This window comes from Heterocephalus glaber, unplaced genomic scaffold, assembly GCF_053883595.1.
Source record: "Heterocephalus glaber isolate CG9 unplaced genomic scaffold, H.glaber_assembly_v1.0 deba00001687, whole genome shotgun sequence".
Classification (NCBI taxonomy): Eukaryota; Metazoa; Chordata; class Mammalia; order Rodentia; family Bathyergidae; genus Heterocephalus; species Heterocephalus glaber.
In genome coordinates this window covers 5,961,791-5,979,631 of record NW_028258412.1, presented here as the reverse complement: position 1 = coordinate 5,979,631, position 17,841 = coordinate 5,961,791, and the positions used below count along the sequence as shown (strand labels likewise).

General features: G+C 39.5%; 1 protein-coding gene across 5 annotated transcripts in view; it reads right to left on the bottom strand.

Moving 5' to 3' along the window:
- The window catches only part of Nf2 (NF2, moesin-ezrin-radixin like (MERLIN) tumor suppressor), an 87,300-nt gene that overhangs the window by 38,165 nt on the left and 31,294 nt on the right, over window positions 1-17,841 (bottom strand). For all 5 annotated transcript variants that reach the window (XM_004843411.4, XM_004843410.3, XM_004843409.3 and 2 more), the window contains exons 3-7: window positions 17,626-17,748; window positions 13,146-13,229; window positions 3,615-3,683; window positions 2,681-2,763; window positions 4-79 (exon numbers count right to left, since the gene is read on the bottom strand). In XM_004843411.4, coding sequence (XP_004843468.1) covers window positions 4-79; window positions 2,681-2,763; window positions 3,615-3,683; window positions 13,146-13,229; window positions 17,626-17,748 — 435 coding nt within the window. The remainder of the gene's footprint in view (window positions 1-3; window positions 80-2,680; window positions 2,764-3,614; window positions 3,684-13,145; window positions 13,230-17,625; window positions 17,749-17,841) is intronic.

The following is a 17,841-nucleotide window of genomic DNA, read 5'->3' as shown; positions in this document are numbered from 1 at the left end:
CACCCGGATTGCAAAGTAGTTCACACCATACATTTCCAGGTCCTGAGCTATCTTCAAATATTCCATTTCAGCTTCATCCCTGTGAGGAATGGAAAACAGTGTCACTGGAGTAAGTGACAAGAGTGAGGGGCAGATACCTGCCAAGCAGAGCATTCCGACCCTGATATCCTTCTGGGCCTGTGACACCTGCAGAAGACACGAGCCAGAGCAGACACTGGCAAAGCACTACCCAACCCCGAGTCTATTAGATACAGCAGAATTTCCCATTCCTGTACAAATAAGAAAACAGATTCATTATGCTGTCTCTTGGGTTCAATTTCACATTTCACCCTTGGTAAATAGTGACGTCTGTCTCAAATGATTCAAGAAAAGTACATGGGGGCTAGAGGTATAGCTCAGTAGTACAGCACTTGCCTAGCATGCCCATGGCCCTGGGTTCAATCCTCAGCACCTCAAAAAAAGAAAAATATATAGTATGTTATCTTCTACCCTCAAATGGGTTTGGATGTTCAGATTTTATTTAAGTTGTCTTACCTTTGTGTACTTGGAGACAAAGTCTCATTATGTAGCACAGGCTGGCCTCAAACTCACAGCGATCCTCCTGCCTCAGCCTCCCAAGTGCTGGGACTAGGGGCATGCACTACCACGCCTGGCTCTTTGTGTACTTTCTTAAACTAGGTTTTAGTAATGAACAGTTCTCCCTGTAAGCTACCTGACAGCTATTTTCCTGATTTAATTTCTTGGGGTATTGTTAGAAGTTAGGGCAAGAGCTATCTGAGCTGTAAAACCCGAGCCACGTCACCATTTATAAGTCACATTAAATGTAAGCTCTTGGGGGTAGGAGTACAGCTTAGTGGTAGAGAGCATTTTAGTGTATGTGATGCCTTGAGTTCCAGCCATAGTACTCCAACCAACTAGTTAACCAAGTAAGTAAGCTCTTGAAGTAGCAATGACTTGCAGAAAACTCCCAAATAGGTAACAGTACTGAAATATTTTAATGCAAGCCTTCCTATGACCTTGTCCTTTTTGCTCTCTCTCTGATCTCAAAATGCTCTCAAATGGATTTTAAAAATTCACCCTGAGAGAACGCCAAGTATTGGCAAGCAGGTGGAAGAACCAGAAATCACACACACTGCTGATGTACAATTATTTTGGGGAACTGTTTGACATTATTGTAACAGCAAAAAACCAAGAGACAAATGAATAACCTAAGTGTCCTTCAGTAGTAGAATGAATAAGTAATTTGTGATATATTAATACAGTGGAATTCTGCATGAACATGAGAAAATGTGTCACATGTCACAAACCCAAATCTCATAATACGATGCTGAGTAAAAGAAGCAAGGCACAAAAAAATAGGAACTGATTTTATGTAGAGTTTAAAATGGGCAATGCTGGGCTGAAGGGATAGCTTGGTGGTACAGTCCTTGCCTAGTTCATTCAAGTCCCTGAATTTGCTCCCCAGCACTGCAAATCAAAATAAAATGGGTAATGCCTGTGGCATTAAAAATCAGGAGACTAGTTACCTTTGAGGAAAAAGGCAGCAAGGAGAGGATCATGGGCTATTTCTTCCCCTAGGGTTATATGGTGTTTCACTTGTGATAAATGATTAAGTAGTATACTTAAAATTTATCCACTTTTTGATATGAATGTTATACTTTTTTTAAAAGTTAAAGAAAAAGCATGTGGTAGGAAGTTGACTTCAAGAAGAGAAAAAATTTAAAAGCTAATACAAAGATGATCAATTCCTAAAGCCTTTAGGGGAATGCTAATAATAACATAAGATATGAATCTCATCTTTTAGCTTGCAAAAATTATAGATTAATAAAAATAAATGTTTATGATAGATGAGGTGGAGAAGATACTCTTAGAACTCTGTTGATGGACATGTACCAACAGATACAACCTTTTTAGAGGCCAATTTGGTGGGGCCAGGGATTTAGCTCAGTGGTGCTGGCACCTGCCTGGAAAGTGCAAGGTCCTGAGTTAGATTCTCAATACCGGAAAACACACACAGACACATACAGACACACACACACAAAACACGTGCCTTGGCCAATAGCTCTCTTCTTAAAAAATCCACCCTCAGACCCTTACTCATACAATCGGGTAACAATATGAGATTGGGCACTACAGAACTTTTTGTAAAAGTGAAAACACCTATAGATAAATTGCCATCAATATGGGCCGGGGATTTAGCTCAGCGGCACTTTGCCTGCCTTGAAAGCACAAGGTCCTGAGTTCAATCCCCAGAACCAAAAAAAAAAAAAAGCCATCAATAGAGGAATGGATGCAAAAGCAGTGAGCTATCCATACAAATAGAATTCTTAAAATTAAACTAAATTATGAGTAGGTGCAATAGGCCTGTATATCCTGACAGATAGTACATTTGTCTATTTTATATTAATGCACCCGAAAAAGAATACACATGAAACTGAAGACCCACATTACTACCAGCTCTCCCTTCTTTTTTTTTTTGGTACTGGGAATCGAACTTGGGACCTTGCGCCTACAAAGCAGGCGGCAGAACCACTGAGCTAAATCCCAGGCCCCTTCCCTTCTTCTTTCATATATTTTAGTACTGCATTTTGTTCAACAAGCATGTCCTACTTTTGTAGTTCCTTAAGAAGAAAAACAAAGGCCCATAAAGAATTGTAAACCAAGGATGAAGCAGCCTCACCTGGCTCGGCCTCGGTGCCCTGCATACCAGGCAGTAATTCTTTCCTCCCACATTTCCGGAGTCATCTGATACAGATTTATTACCTACCCAAAAAGAGAACAAAATAAAAAACCCACACACAACGTAAGTTTGGGTATTGTCTGCCATTTTTATGATTACGCATCATTTTTACAAAACAATCTAAGCTATTTTTAAAAAGCCTCACATAGGGAGAGTCACACGCAGAGGTGGGTATGTAAACAAGCACCATTCAATTGAAGGAGCAACCTGGAAGCTGCAGGAGTCCTCAGGCCTGGGTGCACCCCTGGGCTGGCAGCAACCCCCCTTTCTTGACTTAATTGTACATCCCAGAGACCACTGATGGCAATGGAGCAGTGCTTTCTACCCCCTGGCCTTCCCCTTCAAAGAAGCCATCAAAGGACAGGTAAAGGGAGAGGTGAGGAACAGGTCTTTATTACCCAGTGACAGATGCCTGGAGCCATAATATCAGAAGCAGCAAAAGGGAGGGAGGGCCTGCTACTGTAGCTAATGAACAAGAAGAACAACGCTGAGGATTAAGAACCACAAGGCCCACACCTGCCTCATCTCCTCTATCCACCTCTTGCTGCTATAAACAGCTCAATTCTCTGGGCTGAACACACACCACTCCACACGCCTCCCTGGGAATCAATGCTACTCAATCACCTTTAAAGAACTCACCTCACTAGAGAAATACTGTCAGGCCATGCTCATCCTGTCAACTCTTTGTTAACCCCGTGAACCTTTGCTTTTCAATATGCTTAACAGAGATCTCATATCCTTTACTCAAGATTTATTACAAAATATTTGTGAAAATATGCTTGCAAACGTACTTCCTAAATGTCTTGAAGTCCTTCAGTTAGTTTCTCTAGAATCACATCTCTGCTATGTTTTCCCTCAAAATTTAATTTCTTACCCTTTTTGGAAGCAATTCCTCTTGGGCCAAAAATCCCAGCTTGTGCAGAGAGGGGTCATAGTCACCATACTGGAAGGAAAAGAAAGGAGAGCAGGCAATTGAGATTCAAGACTACTGCCACTTCTGAATGAGGCTCAACTCAAGTCTCCTTCCCGCCTCCCTGCTCTGGGGAGCAATTCAATTCTGATGACAAGTCAAGATTTCAACCTTGCTAGTTTGTTATCCTTGAATGAAAATACAAAGCTGATTATATCTGTGAATGAAGTTGCAAAATCCCTAAAGCATGGATAGGTGATGTGGTAATAAGAATATGATATCTGAATGGAAATGCAGTCGTGTTTTCTAACCCTCAAAGAAAGCAGTCACTTCCAAAACATTAGCTTTTGAATGGAAACAACAAAGTTGAATGGAAACAACTTTCTGACTGGGAGAAAGTTGTGATTAACAAAGTGTGACAAGAATCTTACCTACAAATGCTTCTGAAAAGTGGCTGGAAATTGGAACTGGATTGAAAGGTGGGAACGAGGAATAATGCAGGCAATATTTTTTTTTGGTACTAAGGATTGAACTCAGGTCCTTGTGCTTGTGCTGCAGGCAATATTTTTAATACCTTTCACTTATAGCTTTTGAAAAATTCTTTAGAAAAATATGATGTCAACACTATCACTTGTACTGTATAGATCAAGAAAGGTTAACTGAGGGTCGGCAATTTAGCTCAGTGGTTTCGCCGCCTGCTGTGCAAGCGCAAGGACCTGAGTTCAATCCCCAGTACCTAAAAAAAAAAAAAAAGAAAGGTTAACTGGTTTTGCAAAAGCTGCAGAGCGAAGTTACTAGTAGGGCTGGAAATCATCCCTGCATTTTAATTTATCGTTCCCGGGACAATGACTTAGAAATCTATTTCTTTAATTTTAAAAATCACTCCTTTTTTTTTCATTTTTAAGGAAATCATCAAAAATGAAAGAATGGGGCTGGGGGTGTGGCTCAGTGTAGAGCATTGGCCTATCATGTGTCAAGTCCTGGGTTTGATGGGGAGAGAAAAGGAGGGAGGAAGGGGGGAGGGGAGGGAGGAAGGAGGAGAGAGAAGAGAAAAGGGAGGGGGAGAGGGAAGGACGGAGAGGGGGGGAGGGAGGGAGAGAGATGGGGGGGGATATTTGAAAACAGACTGTGAAACACACAGAATATAAAAATCAAAGCCTGTGATTATATCGATCAGCAATGATTCAATGGCTTTTCTTTTTACCAAAAACAAGAAGGGTTGGTATTTTAGTATAATCTTCTGTAAACATTTATCCTTTTAGCCACCAACATTGGAAAAACAAAAGATAGGAAAACTCAGGTTAGGCACAAGGCTATTGGTTCTATTCCTACCAAACTGGGTTATCCTCTTATTGCTAGAAGCTGTAGGCTTCTGGTGTGTTCGCCAAATGAACTTGTCCACCACCATGCCATAGACACAGGATTGAAAGGAGAGATTCACCATCAACTAAATTGTGCCTCATTGGGCTGGGGATTTAGCTCAATGGTTTCTGCGCCTGCCTTACAAGTGCAAGGTCCTGAGTTCGATCTCCGGTACCAAAAAAAAAAAAAGCTCTGTGAATTAATATCTCTTATGAATGTTATAATTATTTTTAAAATAGCAAAACTGTATTATTTTTGGGGTGGTAAAGGAATTTGTCAAGTTTAATATTTTATATATGCCACAAGTTTTTGTAACCCTGTCTAGGCATTTCTTTATTTGAAAATCTACAGGAGGTTAGGGTGTGGCCCAGTGGCAGAGCACTTGCCTAGCATGACAAAGGTTCTGAGTTTGATTCCCATCAACCATGTACTGCAGCAGCTGCAGAGCTCAGGAAGGAGGCTCTGGGGGCAGGCTGCTCAAGGTTTCACTCCAGCTCTTTTTACTCAATAGCTATGTGACCCTGAAAAGTTTTGGGTCTCAGTTTTCTCTTCTGTAAAATGGGGATAACAGTAATTAACTTACAGGATTCTTCTAGGGATTAAATGAAAGAACACATGCAAAGTTTTAAAAATGATCTTTGACATATACAACCAGATATCAAAAGATCTCTGTTATGGTTTGTGTCTAAATATCCCCCCAAAGCCTCATGTGGTCATAGGCTATTTTGGAGGTGGCTGAATTTAGAATGTGATTGATTCAAGGTGGGGTTAGGCCCAAGGGCACTAGGATTACGGGTGAGAGTGCTATCCACCCTAAGTAGTCTGGACAAGATAAAAGGCGCAGAAAGACATTGTTTAGTTTCCTTGTTGTTTTTGCTACCATGTGGGCACCATGAACTGTTTCTCCTCTCTGATAACCCTCTGCCATGTCCCACCCTGCCTTGGAGCCAACTGATTATGGACTGAAACCTCTATAAACTGTGAGCTAAATAAACCCTTTCCCCTTTAAGTTTGGGTATTGGATATTTTGTCTCAGCAATGAGAGAAAAATAACTAACACAATCTCTAAGTCTGTTCTCTTATTTGTCAAATGAGAGCACTAGACATGGAAGATATTGAAGGGGGAACTCAGGAGTAGTGTGTCTCCTGGTGAAAGTCAGCTATAATTTTTTTTCCAGTACCAGGGATTGAAACCAGGACCTTGCGCTTGCAAGGCAGGCATGGCACCACTGAGCTAATCCCGGGCAGATGAAGTTACTGGCCCCAGTCAGCTATAATTATTATATTGGTATACTCTGCATTATTTGGGATTACCCTAGTCACTGTCTGACTCCCTAGTTTTTAGAGGGGTATAATGTAAAAGAAAACCCCTAGTTGCATTTGCAAACCTTTTAACAATGCCAACCAAACTTTAATGCAAAAGTAAGCACATATTCAAAGTTAAAGCTGTAATTCAGGTTCCCAAGGTTTGCAAGATTAACGATCCCCATTATTAAATTATACCAAGCACCTAGCTACTCCATTGATCAAATGTATTACATCTGAGCAATGCAGAGGGTAGTGAAGTCTCTGCCGAAAGAACTTCTCCACTGGACTAACTCCACTCATAACATTAAAGCCACCTTGATGTATGTGTCTGCTCTTAAATGTCTCTTTAAAAAACAAAGGAAGAAAAACAGATCTTAAAGTCGTGGCAGTGGTAAATATAAAGAAAGCTAGACCACTCCACAGATGGAGATAGCTATTCCTCATCCTTTTATGTAACAGATGCATTCTGATAATATATCCAGGGCATCTTTGCTGTGAGAAAGCTTGGATTTCATGTCTCTGCACCTGCATGGGCCTGTGCCTAATTTTATGTTCATAATTTGGTATTCCTGCATTATAGAGAAGCTCCTAAATTAATAAACCCCAGGCCTCACAAAACCTGGATCTAGCCCTGATATGAACAAATTAAATTTCAATTCGAGAAGGGAGCTCACCATTTAAAAGACTTTTGGAGCCAATTCTTTTTCTTTTCCTTTTCCTTCTCTTTCTTTGCTCCTGGGGATCGAACTCAGAGCCTCAAACATGCTAGGCAAGCACTCTGCCATTGAGCCACATCCAGCCCTTGGAGTCAATTCACAAATTAAACAGAGACTCCTTCTAGATATTAAGCAATTTCCTCTGTTTATATGTATGGAAAATTAGATCAAATGCTTTGAATAGGATTTGCTTAGTATGTATATAGGATATAGATCTCTACCACCTGCAGTCCCTAAATCCCAGATGGATTAAAAGCTTAAACCTACAAATAAAAAAACCATAAAAATACCAGAATAGAGAGGATCTGTATAATAATGGTTGGCAAAGTCACAACAAACAGAAAGGAAAAGACTAACAAGCCTGATATGTAAAAGTAGACAAAAGGTTGATACCCATAATAAATGGAAATCCTATAAGTTAGTCAGAAAATATAAACAATACAGTAGAAAAAGGAGAAAGCCACAAAAAGTTGATTCACAGAGAAAAGAAATACAAATGGCCAGTAAATCTATGAAATTATGCCTAGCTCTGATGGCAATCAAGCAAATGCTAATTTTTCTAAAATCTATTTTTCTATTAGATTAGCAAAAATTTTAAAGACTGATAGTATCCACTGTTGGAGAAGATGTGCAAAAATAGGTATCATACACTGCTGTTGGAAGTTAAATTAGGACAATACTTAGGGAGGCCATTTTGACCATATCTATTTGAATGTTTTTGAAATAAAATTTACATCCATAAAATTTGCCATCTTAACTGTATAATTCAATGGTTTTTAGTACACTCAGCATGTTACACAAACATCACCACTACCTAAATCAGAACATTTCCATCACTCTCAAAAGAAATCCTGTATTCTTAATTTCTTTCTCTTCTTGTCCCCTGGAAACCACTAATCTGCCTTCTGTCTCTGTGGATTTGCCTAATATGTACATTTCATATAAATAAAATCATACGTTACATGATTTTACTTAATATTAGCTAGATTTTAAACACTCTTATTCTTCAACTCAGTTATGTCATTTCTTGGTATCTATCATTAATATATGATATATATATGAAAATTATATATAGTTATATATAATATATTATATATGAAATATTAATATATGCTCAAAGAGGCATATAATGTGCAGAGATGTTAAGTGCATCTTTTTAAACAATAGAAAAACAACAGAAAGAAAAAACCCCTAAATATGCACTAATAAAGATATATTTAAATAATCCATGATCTTAAAAGACTAAGGTGGCGGAGGTGGGGATGCTGTGTTTTCTGACAGTCTTAAGTGAAAAGCATGTGATGTGCGGGAGCTATATATGATATGATTCCATTTATATGACATGTCCACAACAGGCAAGTCCTTAGAGACAGAAAGCAGGTTAGTGGTTACCAGAGGATAGGAAGAAAATAAGAGTGAATGCTAGTGGGTATGGGATTTCTTTTGGGGATGATGGAAATGTTCTGGAATTACATAGTGCTGAAGGCTGTACAACATTCTGAATACACTAAAAGCCCAGAGCAGCCACCCAGAAGGAATGTTAGGGAGTCCTTGGATACTTTTTTTCACCTTTACTGGCCCCTCCACACTGGATCAATTTACTGTGCTTCTAACAAGCAAATGAGCTCTAATAATGTGGTCATCCAATTTCTTAATCCTTGTCAATTTTCTATATTTAAAATATGACCTTATCTGGGTATGGTGGCACATACCTATAATCCCAGCACTCGGGAGGCTGAGGCAGGAGGATCACTGCAAGTTCCAGGCCAGCCTGGGCTACATAGTGAGTTCAAGGACAGCCTGAACTTCATAGTGAGACTCTGTCTCAAAACACTAAGCAATCTGCTGGGGATTTAGCTCAGTGGCACTGTGCGTGCCTTGAAAGCGCAAGGCCCTGAGTTCAATCCCTGGCACCAAAAAACAAACAAACGAAAATCAATCAATATGAAATGTGACTCTATTGCTTTAATTTTTCTTTTTTCCTGATTACTAGTGAGTTTGAACATCTTTTTATATTTACAGGACATCCTCATTTTCTATAAAATGCCTGTTCATATGCTTTGTGTCCACTTTTCTTTGTATTTTTCCTATAAACTTAAAGAGTCTTTTGTATTTAGGTATATATCTTTTGTCAATACTTCAAACACAAGTCAACTTCTAGAAATCTACCTTATGGGGAAAAAAATCTTTGCACATTCAGGAAAACACTGATTATAAAAGGGAAAAAGTAGAAACAATCTACCTCTCCCTCAGGACACTGGGTAAACTAGGTTTATTTATGAGTGGCTACCATATACCAGTTAAAAATCAATGAGCTACATCTATACATACAACATGGATACATCTCAAAATTGATGCTAATGCAGAAAAAAATTGTAAAAAGACATACAAAGAAAAAAAGGATAGGTACAGTACAGCACCATTTAAACAATTTTTACCTCCTGAACATTTTTAAGTCAATCGCTTCCCGTCCAACCAGCCACTCTCAGAGGTGTGACTCTCAATCTCTCATTTGGACAGCTACCTCAGCCTTCTAATGAGGCTCCCTATTTCCAAACTTGTCTCATTCCAATCTGTCCTTCACACAGCCACCAAAGGCTCAGTCTAAAATATAAACCCTTTACCAGTGTGGCATCACCCACTCATAGGATAAAGACCTTTTATGACCTGCTCCATGCAGATCCCTCCAGTCTCAACTCTTGCCACTCTCCCTATACTTGTATTCGATTTCTTTTCTTTTTTTTTTTCTTTTTGAACTCGATTTCTTAACAGAATTACATTTGGCCATTCAGTCCCTGCTCGCATGAAAGAGTGTATGAAATACTAAGCCTCTTCTCCCACCATTCTTTTCTTTCTTCTGAAGGGTTGGAGTCTGGAGGCAGCACTAAAAGATTCATAAATCACACACCACTCTCTCTCAAAGTCATTTTTAAGAAGCACATATTTCATACACCAAATTGTCAATACAAAATCCAACAGGTGGCTTAAACATTGCAAGGTGGTTTTGTGTATCATGGGTCTTGACAAAAAACCCTACCCATACGTTCGATTCCAGTATAACTCAAACTGCAACCAAGAAATATGGTTCTTGTTAACTGAACCATGTGATTAATATTTGTATTTATACTTTGAGGGTAATTGTTTCTTTATGCTTTGGAATTAGCTGCGTCTATATCATTTGAACAGCAGAAATACTGTAATGACTACATTTGCACATAATTACATTCCATGTGTTAATGAGCTCAATTCACTTTCTCCTCCATATTTCTAAAGTTCCTTTCTGTTCAAAAAGGTTGTGAAAGAAAACAAGCTGCATAGAATGAAGGAACCAGCAGGACTTACTGAAAAGCTTGGCCTACTGTGATTATAAAAATGAAACTGGAACTCAATGAAAGGTACTGCTTGATCTCCACAGACCTTCCTCTCACTAGACGGTGACAGTAAGATCAAAGTGCTGATTCAGAAGAGCTGGACACCAAGGTCCCCAACCTGGTTCCACCCTCCCATTCCACTCAAGTTCTATCCATCAAGTAGTGTGTAGATGAGTGTTACCATTATGTATGTCTAAAATATATCAATAAATGTTTTATTATAAAAAAATTCCTAAGAGAAAAAAAAAAGTGTGCTACAGGGCTAGGGATATAAATTAGAACACTTGCCTAGCATGTGTGAGGCCCTGGGTTCAATCCCCAACACCACCACCGAAGGAAAAAAAAAAAAAAAGTGGGTTATACATTCCATAACAGTAGAATTAACATCAAAGTATTGTGACTTTGAACAAATCATTGATCCTCTCTGAGCCTTAAATTCCTCATCTGCAAAACAGGTATAAACTCTTTAACCTTGGTTTCCAGAAAAGACTACACCAAGAATTGCATGAAATATTCTTCTTGTAACACTATTAAATACCATGGACATATAACATTTTATTAATATTATAATCAGAAATATTCTTTTACTACTATCCAGCAGTCCTAGAAATTGAAACATGTTATAGTAAGCCTTAGTTTCCCAAATGTAGACTTTTAAAGCAAGAGATTACCTTTATTTGTAAGATCCTTAACATTTATACTGGAAAAAATAGTTAGAACATCCTCCTCCATATGAACTACATATGCTATCTGTGAATCACTTTCATCTCCAAATTAGTAGGATCCAAATTAGTAGGGCTTTCCTACAGTGAAATCTGTTTAAGCAAACATCTGCTGGTTCCCTGAAAAGTGATGGTTTTTTTTCCACAGGTGGCCTTTGAATTTGTGGCCCAAAATCCATACAAAGAAAATGTAGCCTTTGAAATTAAGATACCTAGTGTCCTTGAGAGCTTGGGTCTCCTCTCAGCTGGGAGAAAGCATGTGAAAAGGAACTCCACTTAGAGCCAGAAAGTACCTGGACTTAATGAAAATGACAATGACTGCTTCATCACTGTCAGGGAGATACTGATTGAGAGGACACATTTTTCCTGTTAGTAATATTCTTGATCAAAACTTAAAATGAAGCATATGTCTTAGTTGAATCAAGTCCCATTTTCTATTTTCTCAATTAGTCATTTTTCAGGGAATAGAATAGGAAAGGCACAAAGTATAATCACAAAGCCATAAATTCTGTCCCAATAGCTTTATCCAAGATTGCTTAAATGACCATGGGGGAAGTACTGAGGGTAGATACTTGCTTTAGTTCCTGAATCCATGATAGTCAACAAACACCATCCCCCACTGGCCTGGTGAATGCTAAGGAAATATTAGACAACTCATCAAATGATTAAGTTGACACTGGTGTTTCTCTTAGTCTTACTAGTGTGTACAACATATAGTCCTTTCACTGCCACACATAAATGACAGGTCAGTTACTTCCTCGCTTTGATCTGAAATTGTACTAACCTACCTAAGAGTGAGCTAAGAAGAACGTTTTTATTAATTTTTCTTTTTTTTTTTTTTTGGTACCTGGGATCAAACTCGGGATCTTGTGCTTGCGAAGCAGGTGGTGGCATCACTGAGCTAAATCCCTGGCCCGATTAATTTTTCTAACACTTCAAGGATAGCTTTATTGATGCCACTAATGAAAAAGGAAAATAACTGAAATGATTATAATCGTAAGTCATCAGCATGTTTCAATTTTTAGGGATATCTTCTTATACATCAGTGAAGAAGGGAGACCAAGACAAGGAGTTTTGTCATTAGGTGGAAAATCTGAGGGACATAAATCACCCTGGTCTGGCTCCATGCATGGTGGCCAGACCTGTTCAGGAGGCTGATGCAGGAGGATCTTAAGTTTGAGATGAGACTAGACAACTTAATAAGACCCTATCCCCCCAGAAATAAATAAAAAATAAGGACTGGGAATGTAGCTCAGTAGTAGAGTACTTGCCTAGCATACATGAAGTCCTGGGTTTGATCCCCAGTACTGTAAGGGGGGTGGTGGGGCTCAGTGATGTGTCCTTCTCCCACCACCTCTCTAGTCTGCATTTAATTAAAGTGAATGATTTTTCAACTAACCAGATGGGTCAGCCAGGCTCAGTGGCCCCAGCACCAGTAGTAAACACTAGAAGAAGGATCTGGGCAGTAGTTGGGATTGAAGCCAGGGCCTTCACCCTGAGCTACATCTCCAGCCCTTTTTTTATTTTTTATTTTGACACAGAGTCTAAATCCCTAAGTTGTCCAGGCTGGGCTTGATTCTTCTGCCTCAGCCTCCCAAGACCTGGAACTTCTGACCTAAAGGATTATTTTTGGCTATAATTAAAGACCACAAATTTATTTATCCTGGTTAATACAATAAGGTTGGTGTGATGAATGTAATAAATCACATGTATATAAGATTTCATAAAAAATTCATCAATCTGAATGAATTCACTTAGAATGAATTCTAATTCATTAGAATGATACACTTATCATGTGTATATGTACACACACACACACACACACACACACACACACAATTATACAAAAGCTGGGACTGTGACAGGAGATTCCCCCCAGTCTTCAAGTACCATCACATCTCAATTTCAGGGACAAGTCTTTCTGAAGTCCAGAAAATCCAAAGAAACAGAAGATAGAAGCCATACTTTGCCACAGTTAATATCCAGAAAGAAGACATTTTTCTTTTTTGCGCCTACCTTGGCCTGGACAGCATAAGAAGCCAGAAGCACTGAAGCCTCAGGAGGGCAGTAGATCTTTTCCTCTAAAATCTGCTTCTTCACCTGAAAGAGGCAATGAGGGAGGCATGAAACTGTGTGCGTGGAAGTAAGCCACGCAGGCTGGTCACAGCAGATGGCTGTAGGGTGTTCTAAATGAGAGCTGCCAAAGCAACCTGTTAATGATTTTCTGACAAAAGGGACAATTTTTTTTTTAAACTGCTGCAGACTGGCAAAGAGTTCAATCACTGATTGAAAAAAAAATCCCCTCATTTGGGGTTGGGGGTGTTGCTCAGTGGTATAGCACGTGCCTGGCATATAAGAAACCCTGTACTATATTTAAAAAAAAGAACTCCTCATCTCTTCCCTTCACGATCAAGGCTAAGGAGTAAACACGATCTTCATGATAACAACAGAGACTGACATCTGGGCTGTGACAGAGTTGTGAACTTGAGAAGTGTCACGACTGCTCGGTCATGAGTGCCCTCACAGCACCGGAGGAAATGGAGTCTACTTTGAAATCTATACACAAGACAAAAGCCACCAAGGGCACTGAGTTATGACTGCAGAAAAAAGCCATCACTTTCAATGTGCTGCTCTAAGGGAAAAAGGAAGCAATAAAATTTGATTGATTCAACTTTTAAGCACACGTGAGGTCCAGGAAATATAATTCCTAAGCCATAATGTTGAATTAACATATCTCATTGCACTTAATTTCTAAGAATGGTGCAGCATGTGATCCTCCAGACAGAGAGGCAAGAGAGCCGCATGAAGTGGGGGCACACTGAAATAAACACAACAGAAAAGCCAACTCTCTTCACAGATGTCAACAGTCACCAGATTCACAAAAGTAGTAAATTTTGCCTTGTTCAGCCGCAAAAACACTCTAACATTTCAGTGTGAAGGAGAATCAAGCCAGAGTCACATGAGGGATAGGCACTGCTTCCAAGTGCTTAGAGGAAAGCCGTTTCTATAACGCTAAGACATTCTGGGGCCCACGAGATCTTTATGTGGCTTTGTTCACACACACAAACTCTTCCTAGGTTTTAAAGCTGGTTTCACATTCTTACAGAGAAAATGACACCTGAGATGTTTTGAAGCTGTGCAACTTTCAATCCCCTGGCTTCTTTTCAAAGGAGCAAAAAAGAAGCCATACTATAGAAAAATTCAAAGGGCTACCCCTTGACCTGAAAATTTTGGAAAGAAATTTACTATATGGCGCATATATATAGCCATTATGTTTATATAAATGTGTTAGGTCTATTTTGTAAAAAGAAATTATTTAGGGGATCATTTCATTTCACTTAATGTTTACTGAACAAGATAATCACCATGTACTAAACTAAGATTGAAGTGGATTAAAGATCTAAATATTAAAACAGAAACACTAAACTTGGTAGAAGATAGGTTAGGTAGAACTCTCGAAGACATTGGCATAGGAAAAGACTTTATGAACAAAATCTCAGGGCCGGGGATTTAGCTCAGTGGTTCCGCTGCCTGCCTCACAAGTGCAAGGTCTTGAGTTCGATCCCTGGTACCAAAAATAAATAAATAAATAAACAGACAGACAGACAAACAAAATCTCAGTAGCACGGTAACTAGCACAAAGAATCAACAACTGGGATCTCATTAAAAAGCTTCAGGCCCAGGGATTTAGCTCAGTGGTTCCGCCGCCTGCCTCGCAAGTGGAAGGACCTGAGTTCGATCCCTGGTACCAAAAAAAAAATAAAAAGCTTCTGCACTGTAAGAGAAACCACCAACAGAGCTAAGAGACAACCTACAATGTGGGAAAAAAATTTTAACAGCTGTACCTCAGACAAAGGACTACTATCTAGAATATATAAAGAATTGAAAAAAATCAGACCCCCCCAAATTTAAAGAATCAATTCAAAAATGGGCATCTGAAATGAACAGACATTTCTCAGAAAGGAAGTAAAAGCAGCAAATAAACATATGAAAAAATGTTCAACATCATTGGTTATTTGAGAGATGCAGATGAAAACAACACTGAGATTCCATCTCAGCCCAGAAAGAATGGCTGCCATCCAGAAATCAACCAATAACAAATGCTGGCGGGGTTGTGGAGAGAAAGGAACCCTTCTCCATTGTTGGTAGGAGTGTACACTGGTGCAACCACTGTGGAAATCAGTATGGAGATACCTCAAAGAACTAGGACTAGAGGTCCCATTTGACCCAGCTATTCCCCTGCTGGGTATCTTCCCAAAAGAATTAAAAGAATCATACCACAGCGATATATGTGCACCCATATTTATAGCGGCACAGTTTGTAATAGCTAAAGCTTGGAAACAGCCCAAGTGCCCATAAGCTGGAAACTGGATAAAGAAGATGTGGTTTTTTTAATAAAATGGAGTACTGCTCAGCCATAAAGAATGAGAAACTAGAGACATTTATAGCTAAATGGATGCATATTCTTAAGTGAAATAAAAAGGACACACATGTGTAAATATCAAATAGTTTCTCTGGTGTGAGAAACTGAAAGAGTAAATAAGGATTAAAATGATTAAAATGAATAATTGATAATTTGAAATAGGAAGACAAGGTACAAAGGGTAGGGGAAAGTGGGATGGGAAGGGGAAAGGAAAGAAGGGAAAGGAAAAATTATAAGAAAAGGAAAAAATGGAAACCAAGTCTTTGTAAATAGGGAAGGGAGCACAGGGAGTGGGGAAAAAATAAGAACCAAAATACCTCATGTACAGGTACAAGCACCCAATGATAAATGTAAATGTATCGTATACCTAAAATGTACCAATAAAAGAATTTAAGCAAAAAAAAAAAAAAGATATACTGAGGTTTAAATTAATTATGAAGCCTCTGTTGACAGACTACATACCTACTTCTGGGAAATCATGAAATTAATGACCCTACTGCAGTCTTTCACATCACTGACAGTGGTGTACCTTTGGGCACACAAGGAGCCCCAGTGCCAATCACCACCACAACTAGGCATGAAATTGGAGAGATGCTCTGACCAAGCAGTAAGTAAAAAGGCAAAACTGACAAAGTTTCCATTCTCCTCTGTTTTCCTAGATCAGTGATGGCAAACCTTTTAGAGACCGAGTGCCAACCTGCAACCCAAAACCCACTTATTTATTGCAAAGTGCCAACACTGAAATTAAACCTGAATACTGAGGTTTAGTTTAGAAAAAAACAACTCCACCTTAACATCTTTTGTCTTAAAAGAAAAACGCACAATAATACACATGCCATAGGTTCACCACCATTGTCCTAGACGGTCAATCTATAATTATGGAGCTCCTAATTTCTTCAATTTGTCAAGCAATTACTTTGGAACGTCTACCACATTCAATGAGCCTTACCATCATGGAGCTTATACTCCAGTGAGGAAACAGGAGAAAGAAGACAATTGTAGACCAAAAGTAATATGAAGCTGGACATTTGAAGTACCAGAGGCATAGGGCAAATAAGCATCACTGGCAAGCCAAGCGTAGTGGTACATCCCTGTAATCCCAGGATGAGGCAGGAAGATTGCATGAAGAACAGTCTGGGCAACTTAGTGAGATTCTGTCTCAAATAAAACGGGCTGGGTATATAGCTCAGTGGTAAAGTACTTGCCTAGCAAGCTCAAAGCCCTGGGTCCAATTCCCAGTAGAAGGGGTGGAGGGTGGGAATGCCACTCATATTTTTTTTTTTGGTACCAGGAACCAAACTCAGGACCTTTTGGTTTCAAGGCAGGCACGGTGCCACTGAGCTAAATCCCCGGCTGCCACTCATATTTTGAAGTCCTGTCTTAATGACAGAAGATTTTTAACTTTGGAAATACTGCTTTATAAGATTCTGTTTAGATTCCCTTTGCAACTACAGAGTACTTTCAAGTTAACTAGAAGCAAACAGAATTCATCTTCAAGGAGGTTTAAGGTTAGGTTGCTGCTTCTATCCATGCTTCGTCATCACACCTTTGCAATTTCATCTGACACCAATTCTTTCTGTTGTTGCTGTTACTAGGTTTTTGGTGGGGTTTTTTTGGTGTTTTTTTTTTTTTGGCACCAGGGATCCAACTCATGACCTTGTCCTTGCCAGGCAGGCGTGGTACCACTGAGCTAAATCCCTGGCCCTTGCTGTTTTGTTTTTCGAGACAGGGTCTTGCTCTGTAGTTCAGGCTGGCCTTGAACCCACCATGTAGTCCAGTCTGGCCTTGAACTCTCGGCAGTCTTCCTGCCCCAGTCTCCTTAGTGCTAGGACTACAGGCATGAGCTACCACACCCAGTATGAGACACCAATTCTCATAGCTCAGGTTCAGTTCTATTCTAAAGATTTTTTTTTTCCATTACAGAATCAAAGGACAGACTACCTAGAGGCAGAACATTTCTGCAATGTGGAAGTATTTGCAGTCAACACCGACGAGTTCACCCAGGCTAACTCTGCCACTATGCCTCTGTGGGTTCCCTCAGAATTTGGGGGCGGGTAGCATGGGATATTGTACCTGCAAGAAGAATAAATGTTGTGTGCTCTCCTGAACCAGCTCCTCCTCGGCATTCTCAGGATAAAATTTGGCCAGGAAATGAAAGGTAACCGGTTCTTCCTTTGAGACGTCATGGTCCAGCACCTGCCGAATTGTACAGCAAAATATACACACACTAGATTGGCCCTTCTTCCTCGTGTGGTACCAGAAAAAAAACCTTTCACAGGGAAGGTATAA